This window comes from Rhinolophus sinicus, linkage group LG06 (assembly GCF_036562045.2).
Source record: "Rhinolophus sinicus isolate RSC01 linkage group LG06, ASM3656204v1, whole genome shotgun sequence".
Classification (NCBI taxonomy): Eukaryota; Metazoa; Chordata; class Mammalia; order Chiroptera; family Rhinolophidae; genus Rhinolophus; species Rhinolophus sinicus.
Window position 1 is genome coordinate 6,922,047 of NC_133756.1, and position 14,958 is coordinate 6,937,004.

Consider the following 14,958-nt stretch of genomic DNA (forward strand, 5'->3'; position numbering starts at 1 on the left):
CCTGCCAGGCCGCCCACTGTCAGGCGGGAGTCCTGCCCAGGCTTGGACAGTCAGGGTCATAATTGTGGTGGGAAAAATGAAGATTTCACATTTGCTCTGCAAGTTGAGACTGGAGTTGACTGTAGGTCGCTTTTCGTGGGAAGTGAAAATACCTCAATTCTTTAAAATGTGGGTAAGCTGCTTCAGAGCTATCACTACTTTATATCCTTGAAAAAAGTGTGAATTCCTTCCCAGAGGCAGGAAACGGGAAAGGAATGCTGTTGGGATTGACGTCACTTTGAGGAGCAAAGGGCTCAGGCCACCCCTGGGCAGTGGGACGGGGAGTGGACACATTGTCCCGGCGTCTCATCAGACAACAGGCTCCCACGGGGCCAGACACAGACCCTGAGTTATGGAGACGAACGAGGTAAAAAGGGTCACCCTGTCAGAGTTCCTTCAGGAGGTCATTGCGGGGTCAGAAAATGTCTCCCATTGCAACATTTTCTCCAAAATCAATGTGTCTGGTGTGAACCTGGCAGGAAGGGGCAGATCCCCAGTCCGTTCCCGATAACTCTGCTCAGATGGCAGGTCGCATCCTTTACCTATAGGTCTGCTTATATGGCGGGTCCCCATGCCTTACCAATAGGTCCGCCCAGATGGCAGGTCCCCAAGTCCTACCCGCCATAGAGAACGGCACAGAGGCCTAGGCTCCAACCACCAAGCCAGGCACAGAGAGACGCTGTCGGGAGCGAGGGAGGGGCCTTCACCATGACTGGCATGCTCAGCTCGCAGCCTGCCAGCCCCGAGAGCACAGATTCTGTGACTGTGACCCTCAGAACAGAGCACGTGACGAGAGCTGGCTGACCGGTGCTGACGCAGCGCCCCCATCAGCTTGCTGGGCTTCCCCACGCTGCCCGGCACGACGCGTACACGCAAGACGCCAAGTGAGAGAGGAAATGCTACCTCAATTCTACTGAAAACCCCAATGCTGGACCCGCTGCCGTGCGTGAGTGTGGGTGTCTGTGTGTTTGTACGTGTGTGTGTTCGTGTGTAACCACACGTGTGTGCACATGTGCCTGTGTGTACCATGAGTTGTGTCACGCGAGCATGTTTGTTCGTGTGTTTGTGTCACCGCGTGTCGTGTGCCGGTGTTCACATGACGTGTTTGTATGCATGTGTGTAGGGTGTGTGTGCATGTGTGTACATGTGTACGTGCGTGCTCGTGGATGACACAAATTCGATGGAGGCTCTGACGACAGGTGCAGGTTTTGGAGATGATTTCTGGGTCTGATCCCTTCTGCCAGCTGCCTAGCCCACAGCGCGCAGACATAGGTACGTACCTGCCTGTGTGTGCGTGCTTTCCTCTGGGGATGTGTGCATCCTTCAGGCCTAGTTCACCCTGGGGTCTTTTAGAGCTAATGTCTGTCAATCAGCTATTATCCGTCACCAGCCAGCACAGTAGCAAACGACATCCACGTTGCCACTTTCTCTTGCCTAACAGGCTGCTTACTGAGCGCCCTGCCCAGGCCCTCTTTGGAGGCTGAGTACAGCAAAAGGCTTTGCTGAACCTGCAGCCAATCGTGTTTTTTACTCCCTACCGGCTTTTCATGTGAGTTTCCAGTGAAGATAGTGAAATAAACACAACCTGCGTTTATTTAATTGCATGCATCACCTGGGATCCCCGCAGGTACAGGGCTCTACTCGGTTCCCAGGAGCCAGGGGTGCTCAGTGAGGTGACCCCTACCTGCCCACACGATGAAAGTCAGCCCCGTCCTCATTACAGAGTCACTGTTTTGTACACGCGTGGGGCTGCAGATAACGATCAATCGTGCATTGCCTGCGCGGCCACCGGCCCGACTACACACACGCTAGCACAGGGACGCACATGACCGAGGCAAGAGAAAGCGTGGAACCAGCTCTCCTACCTTTTGGATGCAGCCTTCCTGTGACGACACTTCTGCATCAGTCAGCATTTGCTGCAAAACAATTTTGAAAGGCGTTGTTAGTTGCTGGCAGAATGCAGTTCTCAAGCCACCGTGGGCTGTAAGTCATGGGGGCAGATGGAATGTCCTCTGAAATACAGAGGGTACAACCCAGCAACTTCTCCATAATCTGAAAGAAAGGGCCCTGGGGAGAACTGGGGTCCTTCATTCTGACAGGGTCTCCCCATTTGTTGAGAACGGCAAGGAACCCCCCCAGGGATGTGACCTCCCTGGAAAGGCAGCTGGGTCCTTATGGGGACGGAGCCATCCTGTGGCGCTCACCCTGATCCTTCAGTAACTGGGTGGAGACACACACGTATTATCAGAAACAGTTCAATAGGAGGAGCATGAACACGTTCTGAAACATGCCAACGAGTGTTCTGCTGTTTCCTCTGAGTTCCACCCGCACACAAGCTCCCACGTTTGGAAGCGATCGTGCCCATGTGGTGTGCAGCCAGGGTCGGCACGAGGCCACTCCGTCCGACTGCATGGACACAGGCGTGAGAGAGAGAATGGCCAAAGTTCCAGCCATTCCGGGGTTTTCTTCCACACTTTGGACTTGGAGCTTTCCTTGGCTCAGCTCTGCAGAGCTGTAGCATTTTGCCTGGCAGGCGGCTCCTCTTAAAAACCACTGGGTTCCACCCCAGAGGGGCGGCCTTTCAGGGACGGGTCCCAGAGTGCTTTCTAAGCTAAGCAAACTGACAAATTAGCTGTATAAATGGGGTTTTCCCTTCTGGATCGAAAGTGCGTGGACACGTATAGAAATTGGAACGTCATTTCCTTAAGAATAGAAACTGAGATTGAGACTAATATTTTAAAAATAAAGCGAGAAATGGTGTCAAATCCAGGGGTTTCATTTCCCCTCCCCTTAAAAGCACACCAGTGCCTTTTCCAATTACCAGCGTGGAGCACGGGGCCCACCAGTGCCCACGCGGGCAGTGAGAGGACAAGGGTGCTACGTTCCAAAACACTGGCCAGTCTGCCCGGGCTCAGCTGTAATAACAATAAGTCATATTTTTAAATGTTGAGAATTCTAACCAATTGGGGATTTTATGTTTCTTTTAATAGATTCTGAAATTGTGGTTTGGAAAGCGACTATAAGTGCAAAGAGAGAATTAGAAAAAGGTGAACGGCGCAGCAGAGAAGCTGGGAAGGTCCCTCAGGAGCATCTGCAGAGACCATGTCACCTGGTGTCCTGTCCCCACTGGGTCTGTGTGGACAGGCCCCCGTGGGAGATTAGCCTCGGAGGCCGGGAGCTGAGTTCAGCCAGGGGGCAGGCCTGTTTTTCTGCCCTCTCATCTGCTTTTCAGTCTCAAATCCAGAGCTGAGAAGACTGGCGAAGCTATCCGTCTACACCAAGACAGGAGGGAGTGAGGCTGACTGTCTGTGGCTTCAGGAAAGGGCCGAGCTCACCAGTGTCCAAAAGCCAGTGAGGGCCATCCAGCGCCCCCTCCAGACCCTGAGGACAGAGCTGGACCACTGTCCTGCTGTAGGCTGACCAGGCCTGCTCCCTGGACTCAGTCACAACCAGAGACGGAGACCTTTATCAGTGTAGCCCAGAACTGGGGGCTCCTGGCTGGGTCACGGGGTCCCCTGAACTGGGTGGAGTTCTGTGGTTCATTCACCTGCCCCTTATGGAGGGGGCGGCTTGAACCAGCCCTCAGGGCCGAGGACGTAACCACACGAGGGGTGTCCATCAGAACAACCTCCGTTCCTAGGATCCCCGCCTCCGCTGAGTCGTGTCCACTGTGACTGAGGCACCAAGCTGTGCTGAACCAGGAAGTGGCCCCCTTGGGGCCGTGGTGGCACTCATGCCTCACCCGCCTTTCACCCCACTGAGTTCAGTCAGAGAAGGCCCCCATTCAATACCGCCACCGATGAGGCCTGGGCCACCCAACCTGGCCAGATGCCACTCGTCACCCTGCGGCTGCTGGGGACCATTCCCAAGGAAGGGGCTTACGGGACCCTCATGCACCGACGCCGACATGCAGTTGCCTTGTAAAGCCCGGGAGCGCCTGCTGAATACGTCACGGTGCCACGTGGCCTTTCCTGGCTGCGGCCAGGCCGGCTTGGTCACACTCCCTCGGGGCCACACATGGACTTCGGGCACCCAGAGACGCCACCTGTGGGAGGGCGTGTTCAGTAGTGTGACGTGCCCCACGGTACCTACGGCCACGCTGGGGGAGTGACGTGCTCTCGGTACCGGCAGCCGCGCTGGAGGCAGAGCTCCGAGCCTGACCTGACTCCAGCCGGCGGCCCAGGCCACAGGCCCAGGTCGGGCGCGCCCCATCCCACGCGGCTCCAGGGCCCCCGAGAGCTGGGGAGCTGGGCTGGGGCGCCTCCCCGAGCTTCCTGCTGAGCCCCACGTCGCTGAAACACCGTGGATGCAGACGCGAGTTTAACGCTGGGCGGAAACCACAACCGGCCTTCCCAGCCCCGCCTGCTTCTCAGCTACGTTATTGAAGAGCATCTTCAATAACGAAGGGGTCCCCAGGGAAGTCAGTGCCATCTGCACAGGCGACATTGCCGATGGGACTGGGCCTCCTGAGCCCCGAGGCCAGTCACTGCTCACCTCTCACATCCGTCCGGTAGCCTGGTCCGGAGCCCGGATGTGCCCCGATGCGCCCGGCCGTGCCCCGATGTGCCCGGATGCGCCCAGACGTGCCCGGATGCGCCCCGATGTGCCCGGATGTGCCCAGACGTGCCCCGATGCGCCCGGACGTGCCCCGATGTGCCCCGATGTGCCCAGATGCGCCCTGATGCGCCCGGACGTGCCCCGATGTGCCCGGATGCGCCCCGATGTGCCCAGATGCGCCCTGATGCGCCCAGATGCGCCCCGATGCGCCCGGACGTGCCCCGATGCGCCCGGACGTGCCCCGATGAGCCCGGATGCGCCCGGACGTGCCCGGATGCGCCCGGACGTGCCCCGATGCGCCCGGATGCGCCCGGACGTGCCCCGATGTGCCCGGATGTGCCCGTGTGGCAGGAGCGAGGTTTGCTGGCCTCTGGTTGGATGACAGCAGGGAGGCCCCGCCTCTTCCGGTGGGAAGAAGGCCTTTGCGGAGGGTCCAGGCCGCGTGCCCAGCTCTCGCCCTCGCGATGTGGAAGATGGGATGGCGCTGCCCCATCACTCCGCGGAGGGTCATCCAGGGGACGCCCGTCAGCGCCGCGGCCCCAGTCTGTCTCCCACACCCTGCACACGGGAGCCGCCCCGCCCCCACCCCCCCCTTGACTGGAGTGCGTGCCGTCCCTGCCGAGTTTCCGCTGGCTGTGTCTTCAGGGTGACTTCTGCTGGCCTTGACCTTCTTTTCTCCCGGCTCCCCGTGACCCTGTTCATCGAGAGGTGGCAGTTGTGATCACCGAGCGGTTCTGAAGTTTGCAGGCCGTCACAGATGTCACCTTGGCCGGCTCACCAGCACTGGATAGTGTCCCAGGAAAATGCAGCTGTGGTCATTTCACTGCGGGGGTCAGAGTTTCCTTCAGGCCAGTGACGCTTGCGACCGGCCAGGAGGGCAGAGGCAGGTCTCTCTCCTCCGAGGGCCCAGAGGCTGTCCTGGAGCTCTGTCCCACCCCACAAGGAGCTAGGACTCTGCTGCACGGAGGCCGGGCCGCAGGAGGAGGACGTGGGGAGTGTCCCCGGGCAGGAGGCCGCGACCCGGACGGAGGCAGCTGTGAGCCTGCCTGCTCGACCGCAGACAAGGCACCGCACAGTAGCCGCTCTCTGAGGCGGCACAGCTCGCGTCCCCAGGGTGGGGAGCCCGATGGCCCTTCCTGTAGCCTGGTTCCTGCAGGCTCCTGACCTGCGTCCGAGACACACGCAGGGACCACTCCTGACTCACTGAGAAACCCTTGGTCAGAAGCCAACGCGGGAACCTTCTGAGCAGAGCCAGAGCAGCCACTCCCCATGGCGCTCAGAGGACGGGCACATCATGGGCCCCGATGGCCCCTTCCCCCCAGATCATTGCTGTCCCTCAACACAGCCAGCCGCTGGTCAGGCCTAAGTGCGCCCCACAGGCCAGAACTACTGGCCTTGCTCAGAGGCTGAGCATGGCCAAATGGGACGGAGCATCTCGGGAGACCCCTCAGTCACTGTGTCAGGCCCTTCTGTCCACCACAGCCCGGCAAGGTCTGTGCACAGGCTCAGTGACAGCTCCCACCCACCCAGGAGCCTGTGGTCAGATGGGGACAGAGACATGGTGTTCAAATCACACGGTCCCTAAGGTGTCAAGCTGCTATGCACGACACACCAAGCAAGAGAGGACAGACAGAATCGTGTGCATCGGTGCAGGGCAGGACCAGGCGGGACCAGGCCGGACCAGGAGCTCCTGGGCTCTCTTCACTGCTCCCCTCAGCTTGGACCTCAGCTTCTTTCGGGCCATGGGCTGTGGGCAGTTAGGCAGTGTGGCCGCCGAAAGCACAGCTGTAGGACCACAGGTGAGCAGGGAAGACCCCCACCCTGTCACGAGATGCAGAAAGAAGTGGACGATAGTCTCAACCTGCCCCATGCTGTCCCACCCCCACCCCCGTCACCAAGAGGAAGCCGGTGTGATGACTTTAAAGAAGGAAGTACCTTCCTGCAAAGAGAGGGTCTCAGTTGGGTTCCGGAACCCCCTGTTCCGGAAGCTTCTCTTTGCCGCTCCTGTTTACCAGCCCGCCTTGGCAGGTACGCACATCAATACCTCTTCACCCACCATTGACCTTGGTGGACACCCGCCGGACGCACCCCTTCTGGAGCCTCTCAGCCCTGGCCTTTCCCCTGCCAAGGCTGCACTTTGCTGAAATACGTCTTTATTCTGCTAGCTGAGCCCTCAGCACACGCGTCGCTGGCTGGCCGGCTGTTGGCAGTGGCTGTGGCCGCTCTCAACCCCATCTCCACACCCCGGCACAAGTATTAGGTGTGTTTTGATTAAGCATTTTAGCCAAAAAAGCGAGGTTTGACCTCCGGCATTTTGCTTCTCTCGCGGGTATCAGTGCCAGGACTGAACTAAGTGGGGTTGGTCAAAACATCTTTTTTGACTCTTAAAATAAATACCCTCTGTTCTCCAAAGAGTCAGCCCAAAGTAGACGTACAGACATCTCATACACTCACAGCTCTGGAGCTCTGGCGTGTCCCCCGAGGGGGGCTAAGCTTTCTGGTCGGTGTCACAAATGGATCCCAGAAGGTTTCTCTCCCTTCAAAATAATCTGTTATTAAAGTATCTGAAAACATACCTACAGGAGGAAACCAGACAGAGCCTGGCCTTGTGGCTTCCAAAACCAGAGAGAAGCGAATGAAACTCCCCCCACCCCCTAATCTGGCCTGTGGCCCCAGAGGTCGCCAAAGGCTGTCGTTTATTGACCTCTTACCCTTGGCCTTAAAGCCCAGATTTCTCTCTAACCTGCTTTTCCCTTGTCCTGTGCTGAAGTCACCTCTTCCTGCCCGAAGCTGTGAGTCTGGGCCTAGAAGTAACTGAAAGCTGGTTAATCCAAGGTCCCTCCCATTGAAGAAGCCACCACGGGCAGAGGTCAGGGCTGTCTGTGTGGGTCACTCGGGGGTGTCAGGAAAGGAGGCCTGGGTCCCCAGTGCTTGTTGGAGACCCCCCCCCACCCCCAAGCCATCTCTGAGCCTCGCTCTGCTAACCTCTGGGAGCCTGAGGGCCACCGGGGCTCAGGGTTTTGCTGGAGACACAGTCTGAGCAGAGGGATCAAGACCGAGGCTGGTGGGCAGCTGCTTTGGCCCCCGTGGCCTGCCCTCTGCGGAGAGTTTCACATCTACTGAATAGTGCCCGCAAAATGAGCCGACGATCAGAACTTCCGGAACCACCGAGTTTCAGGCCCGTCTCGTTCTTGGCAAAGGGTGCCCACAGCCCCACGTGCACCGCCTGCCTTTCGGGGAAGATGGAGATTCTAAAGAACAATGAATGCTCAGCCTTAATTTTCTGTCCAAATCAAAGTGTGACCGTGACCGCCACTGTCCCTGGTGTAAATGCTGCATTCGCATTGTGACAGCAACAGTAGCAGCAGAGGTGACAGGTGACGACAGCAGAGCCAACCTTCCTGGGGGCCCCGATGTGGGGGTCCATCCCAGGCACCTGGATGGAGGATCTCTTTTACTTCCGACAACAGCCCTGTGGGCCACGAGCTATTGTTACCTTGCCTTACAGATAGGGAGCAGAGGCTGGGGAGCCGGAGCCACAGGCCAAAGGTCAAGAAGCTGCTAAGGGAGGAGGCCGCGGTCAGATTGCGGCTCCTGACTCTGGATTCTGCTTGGGGGGGGGCCAGGAGGCTGTTGGGTAGTGAGTCCAGGGAAACAAGCCACATGGCGTCCCTTCCGACCGGACTCACACCTGAACCCTGGCCAGGACCCTCCCGGGCGAGGGCGCTCCCCACAGCCGGGCCCTTGGCTCATGGCCCGTGAGCTCGAGCCGAGCTGGGTGGCGTCCCACTGGCAGCTGGGACAGGAACCATGAAGGGTATTAGTCACCACCGGCCACTCTGGCTCCGGGAGCAAAAGCTCCCATGGTGTTGACACAAACTCTTGAGCTCTCAACTGGGAGCGGGTAATATTTATTTATTTTTTGCATTAAAAAAAAAAAATCCAGCTTGGCTGTGTTTGAGCTACAGAAATGATTTTTTTGAAAGGCGCCTTGGACACTGTTTTTAGCTTTTATGCCTAAACAGATACTTCTCAGTTCTTTCAAGTGAGATCTATCCAATGAATGGAGGCTCTCTCTTTACTCCTAAGAAAAATATTTACACAGTCAAGTATGGCACGAAAAGGACCCAGGCTCCTTCAGAGAGCCCATCCCCGAAACGCATGTGGGTCTCCCCACGGCTGTTTACATTCCCAGCCCGACCTCTTCCCCGCCCTCACCTCCCCTCCCCTCCCCAAGGCATTTCCCAAGCATCCCACAGGACCCCGGAGTCAGGGGTTTGCACACGGATTCCTTACTGAGAGCCCACACGGTGTCCGGTGTCCGATATGAGGACACAGCCCTGCGTGAATGACAGCAAAATGCCACCATCCCAAGCCTCTTTATTGGCCAACAAGAAAACCCAGGCTACTCTGCCGGGGACCGTGCAAGGAGCCAGTACAGACCCCCCACTGGTCTGCTTTTCCCAGATGCATCCCCAGCCCTGTGCTCTCCGGACCTGTCTGGAGTGTGGCCACCCCTGCTGCTTTGCCCTGGATGCAAGGACTAACGGTGGGGTACACGGCTGTGTCCTGGCCAGCATGGCCTTGCTCAGGCCCAGAATCTCCAGGCACGGTTTGCCCACCGTCAGATGTGCTCGGAACAGTCCGTTTGCTGGCGGTCTCCGTCCATGGGCACGCAGCCCTCTACCTGGACCCCCGGCCCCACCCATGGCCATCTGGTGCCTGCATCCCCCTCTCTGCAGAATGAATGACTGAATGAGTGAAGGAATGAATTCTTTGCCTTTCCCCAAGTCTTGTCCTCTCCAGGTTATATGGTCTAGTTTTACCTAGGTCCCCCTCGGGCAGGGTGGCAGCACCCTTCACACACACCCTTCACACACCTTGTGCCCGCTGCCCCATGGGAGATGCCTTGGAGACATTTAAAAATCTCTCGAAACAGCACTCATTCTGCTGCTAGCTACTTAGGGGCAGAGGCAATGGGGCGAACCTCCCTCCTTCAACGACAGGAACTTGAAGAACATGGAAGCCCTGCAGATTCCTGCTGAGAACCACGTAGCAAGGGTGCTTCTGCGAGCAGGAATCTTGAAACAGGAAGTAGGGTGGAGGGGGGCAGAGGAAGGGAGGGGCCGAGACCTGGGGTGGTTTGTGCACAGGTGGGGCAGGGAGCAAACCAGCATGCTCCGAAGATGGGAGGGGGCCGCAGGCTTTGGAAAGGCCCTGGGGCTCTGCAGTGGGCGTCTTTGTGATGGTGTGGTTCTATTTGCCTCTGAGGGTGAATAGGGACCAGGCTGCTGGCAAGACAGAGGGATGAGTGCAGGGCCGGGAGTGAGGGCAGAAGTGGGGTCTGCAGGGTGGGGCAGGAAAGGGCGGCCTTGTATAAACCCTGGCCCCTAAGTGGCTGCAGTCTGCATGGCTGGTGCACGGAACACGCGGGGCATCTTCCCTGCCCACAGGCTGCTGGCCCCTGGTTCCCACCCTCAGCTGGGACCTATCGGAGGCTGCCCAAACGAACCACAGTGAGATGAAGCAGAGGGCTGGGCAGTATTTGGCTCACACTAATGCATTAGAACTCAGAACCAGCTGCTGTGGAAGGGCCGTGGTTACTCTCGCTTTACAGATGAGGAAGAGGCTCAGAGAGGGAGAGTAACCATCCATGTGTGCACAGCTGGCGAGGGTAGACACGGGGCTAAAGCTGCAGGCCCTGCAAGGACCAAGGTGAGCAGGGCTCGAGGGGTGGGGCAGGGAAGGAGGGCAGGCGCTGCAGCCCCTCTCCCAAGGAAAGACTGCCGGCTGCACAGGTGTGGGCCTCCCTGGCCTCTCACCCTAGGCCTCCCGGTGTCCAGCAGACTGCGCTTCCCACCTCCAAGGCATCTTCCTGACAAGGCCCCCAGAGAAATAAAGGGGATGCCACCAGCCCAGGGGCTCCCCAGCGATCTTCCAACCTGGAAGCTACCTTGTTAGTGGCTCAGCTCCTTAGCTGACCTCAAATGACCCCCAAGCTGACAGCAAGTCCCTGGTCTCCAAGCCAGAGTCACAGAGGCAGTGGCTGCTGGGAGCCCTCTGGATGGGGTACCCCTCTCACTTTCGCTAACTCCTGGCCTGGGCAGCAGCCCAGCCAGGCCCCTCCAGGGCCTTCTCCCCAGGCTCCCTGAGTTGTGTTCCAGGAGACAAGTAGGCACAGGGTGGTCTCCTCAGCCCCCCCAGCCTTTGCTCCCTGCATGTAATGCCATGGGGACATGTGGTGTCGGGGCAGGACTCAGCTGACCACCTCCCCTTGGGGCTGTAGTCGTTGGCGGCGGGGAGGAGAGAGGTGCGGGTTGCAAGGATTCTCCGCCTCTATGCACTGCCCCCCAAAGGTGCCCCTTCTCAGAGAGGACAGAGCTGGAGACCCCTAGCTTAGACACCCCAACCCCTGGAGTGTCTGAGCCAGTCCAACCGTGGCTTTGAATTCTCCCCCAGGCTGAGAACAGGCTCCTGCGTGCACTGGGCAGCCCCAGATCTCAGGGCCCCACCCCACAGATGCTGCTCAGACCTCTCTGTCACCCTTTGCTGAATGGGTAGCCGGGGACCCGCCCTGACCCAGCCAGGAAGCCCCAGAGCAGGGCCGGTCTCTGGGGTCCTGTGTTGCTGGGACCCCTGCCCTCTTCCCCTGGCCTCAGTGGGAGCTCTGTCCTGGGGGCTGTGTGGGGAGCTGAGCTCCTGGGCAGAGAGACCACGCTGGCACCCAGGCCTGTGAGGGTGCCAGCAAGGCAGTGGGTGGGCAGGACCTGGCAGGGGCAGGCCGCCCGCCTGTTCCCCCTTGTCAGCAGTCGCAGCATAGACTCCCCAGCCCCTTCCGTGTCAGGCAGCATGTGCGGGCTGAGCCCAGCAGGTCTCCACAGGCCCTCGTCCCAAGGACACGCGTGTCCAGTGTCCCACCCAGCCCTCAGTGGACAGCTCCCGCCTCTTGCTTCCGGAAAATTGATGTCCCTGGAGGAAGTGCATGTCAGTCAGGATCAGGGGACGCATGGCACTTCCAGCATGTGACTGATGCTGAACCATAACTGTGGGCCTCAGAAAGGGAAACGTGGGGCACCCGGGGCCTGGGCATGATGCCCCGGGAGCCAGGAGAAACTTCTGCACACGCTGTGTTCCTGGGTCAGGGCACAGCCTCCTTCTGAGGTGTGGCCTCCGAGAAGAGGAGCCAGGAGCGGGAAGGGGCCATGTGGCCTGGGCCACACCAGACCCTGCAGAAGGGGTCCCTGTGGGGGGGGGTAGGGGGAGCGTGGGGGGAGGAGTGTGTATATGGGTGTATGTGGGTGTGTGAGGGTGTGTGTGGGGGGAGTGGGGGATTTGGGGGGTACATGTATGTGTTAGGGGTGTGTGGGGGGCATGAGTGTGGGGGAGGGTGGGGGAGGGACTGCCCAGGCAGGGCAAATCCACAGGAAGCCCACGCTCCTTGTGCACAAGCTTGGTGTGGCAAGTTGGTGACTCTAGGTGACACTGAGGAGCTTCACCCACGTCCCTTTGTTTCTGTGCGAACTTGCCCTCCAGCGGCACGTGGGACAAGCTCACCTCAGAGCTCTCCTCACCCTGCTGGCAGCCCCACCCACTGGGTTAGACATCTCCTGAGGTCAAGGCAGGGGCTGAGGCACGGTCGCAGTCCCCAGAGCGGAAACTCAGCTGCAGACACTGGTCGCCATTGACCTAATACAACATCGGGAGTACACGAGCGAATGACGGGCTGCCTGCATGGAGCCGTCCCCGGGCAGCTGTCCGGCCGGCCACTCGCACTCACAGCACAGGTCCCTGGGTGGGCGGCGACCACGATCAGAGTGGGGCTGAGTCACCAGGCTGAGGGTGGTTGGGCCCCGTGCCCAGGGCAATTCTCTGTGACCTTGGGGGCTGGCATGGCGACCATGGTTGCCGTAGACATGCCTGGGCCCCTTCAGGGGCCTGTGCGCTGTGGGGACAGGCACCCGGCCTCAAAGGGCCAGGCGTCTCGGCAGGTGGCTGGAGATCAGACATGGAGGTCCCAAGGGTGCAGGGGCCTCAGGGCCTGGTGGAGGACAGCACGAGAGGCCCCAGCCGATGGAAACCCATCCAGGGTCAAGGCCTTCCCGCCTGACCCCTGACACCAGAAGGCCAGCCCCTCTTGTATTTCCTGCATCAGCGTCCCAGGACTCCGGAGCAGGGGCCCCTCAGTGTGGTCGGTCAGTCACCCTGCTGGAGGGGAGCATGGAGGCCGACGCAGAGGAGCTCCCGTCCCCAGAAGGTGGGGGTGTGTTCGAGGTGAGACACCCCGAAGAGAAAATCAACTTGCCAGCCACACACACACCTCGATTCCAAGTTCCCAGGTCACCCCTAGCTCCCAACACCCCTCTGGACACGGTGATAAATGAATCACAAATGCCGCAAGTCACCAGCCACTGGGAGCACCTGAAAATGCTGCAAAGACCCGAGGCCTCCAAGCTCTGCCAGGCCAGCGCGGGGATGACAGGTGCGTGTGCCCAGCCACTCGAAGACAGGACAGACTGTTCTCCAACGTCCCTGCACAGCCGCACCCTCCGCAGCCCCAGAACACTGATTGGCCCTCGCGAGCGTCAGCCCCGCATCCGGGCACACCTGGCTTAAGGTGCTCTGCCCTTCCCCCACTGGCTTCACACACATCCGACACCGAGCTCCACTGACCGCACACCATAGCTGGTTCTCCAAAGCCACGTCTGAACAATGTCCTCCCAGGACCACTGCAGGCCGTTCTGAGGCCACCAGAAGTCCCAGACACAGACCTCCGCCCAGACGCCTCGGCGACAGCCCATCCAGAGACCCTGCTCAGTGACCCTGCACAACCGCTGGTGGACTTGGCACCTTGGAGTCCCCCAAAGGGGAGCTAAAGCACAGGGTCAGTGATGGATCCATGACACACCTGCTTCATTCGCAGCCCTTTTTGGTTATAGAAACGGCCTGCATATCGACAGAATCATTAATGCACTTCTACTTGACACTGTTTATTAAGAGAATCCCGAACAATCGTAAGTGGACAAGAAGGGGCCGTGGCTGCTCTGACACACACGGTCCAGGGGGACACGACTGGGCAGACGCTGACGCCGACCCCCCACCCCCGGGGACCCCCCAGGATTCGGGCTCCTCTTGGGCTGTGAATTCCTACCCCACTTATGGGGCCACCTTTGATTATCTGAAGGTGTGGCAGTCAGAGATCAACCCACATTTCAAAGCAGAACTGAATTTTAATTTTGTTAAAATCGGTGGGCCATACTTTCTGGGGAGAGAGAAACGAGGAAACATGGAAAAGTAGCCACCTGTCGTCAGGGTCCCCCTTGGGGCCATGACCTGGGGGACAAAAGGCCATTCCCGATCAAATTCTGGCCTCACGTAATCCTCACTCTTTAATTATCCGCTCACTCCTTTGCTCAGCAAATATTTGTGGGCTCTTCACTTTTGGGCTCCGTGAGCTTGCCAACCAGTGAAGGCAGAAGGGTCATCATTCCCATTCCTGGGGGCCCTAAAACAGCAGTGACAGTGACAGCAGCTAACAAACACACTGGCTCTGCAAACATGCCATTGTGTTCTTTCATGCTCAGGACCATCCTCCAGTGGTCCCCATTTGTCCCCTGGAATGCTGAGCTCAGAGAGGTTGAGGAACTCATCCAGGTCACACAGCTGGGAATTGGCAGAGCTGCAACCCCCCCCCCCCCCCAGGTTATGTGGCCTCTGCAGAAATGGTTCCATTTGGTGAAATGGGGGGGGGGGGAGAAAGATGACAAATGGGACTTGTGCCTTCCGTCCCACAAGAAATGTCTCCAAAGTGTGGGGAGGAGACAGCGCAGAGCCCGAGAGCCTGAGTTTTGGTCCCAGCTGCTGTGCTAACTCGAGACCACTGTGCGTGGGGCGGTGGGAGGCAGAGAGCCGCCAAACAAGACCGCACACTTTCCTAATGGGACCCAATTACAGCAACAGCTGTGCTGAGGAATTCCGCCCTGATCTGCTGTGGAAACAGGCAGCCCTCAGAACCCTGCATCACCCTTGCAACAGCGGCTGCAGCCTACTGCCCCTGGGGCTGGATTTGCTCTTGGGGACGGGGGTGCAGGAGGAACCAGCAAGGCATGGTCAGCCTCCCCACCCCACTCCGCTTTGGATTTCCATGCACATTCCGTGGGCCCCCGTCTGCATTTCCAGCTCAGGGCACCATGTTGGAGGCGCTGCAGAGGGAATTCTGGAGGACTTCCGTGACGGGCAAACCCAGGGTGAGGCTGCCTGCCCTGGAGGATGCCTTGAGGGGTTTCCTGCCTAAGATGGGGTGTCAGCTTTAGTCTCCCCCCTTTGGGAGGCTTCCCAGAGTGAGGGGAGGCCACTGGGGCAGCA

At 59.1% G+C, this 14,958-nt stretch overlaps 1 protein-coding gene across 6 annotated transcripts in view; it reads right to left on the reverse strand.

Moving 5' to 3' along the window:
- PRDM16 (PR/SET domain 16) overlaps window positions 1-14,958 on the reverse strand; it is a 317,539-nt gene that overhangs the window by 158,643 nt on the left and 143,938 nt on the right. For 4 of the 6 annotated variants that reach the window (XM_074334228.1, XM_074334226.1, XM_074334230.1 and 1 more), the window contains one exon: window positions 1,905-1,955. The exons of the other annotated variants lie outside the window; for them this stretch is intronic. In XM_074334228.1, coding sequence (XP_074190329.1) covers window positions 1,905-1,955 — 51 coding nt within the window. The remainder of the gene's footprint in view (window positions 1-1,904; window positions 1,956-14,958) is intronic. 6 annotated transcript variants of the gene reach the window in all.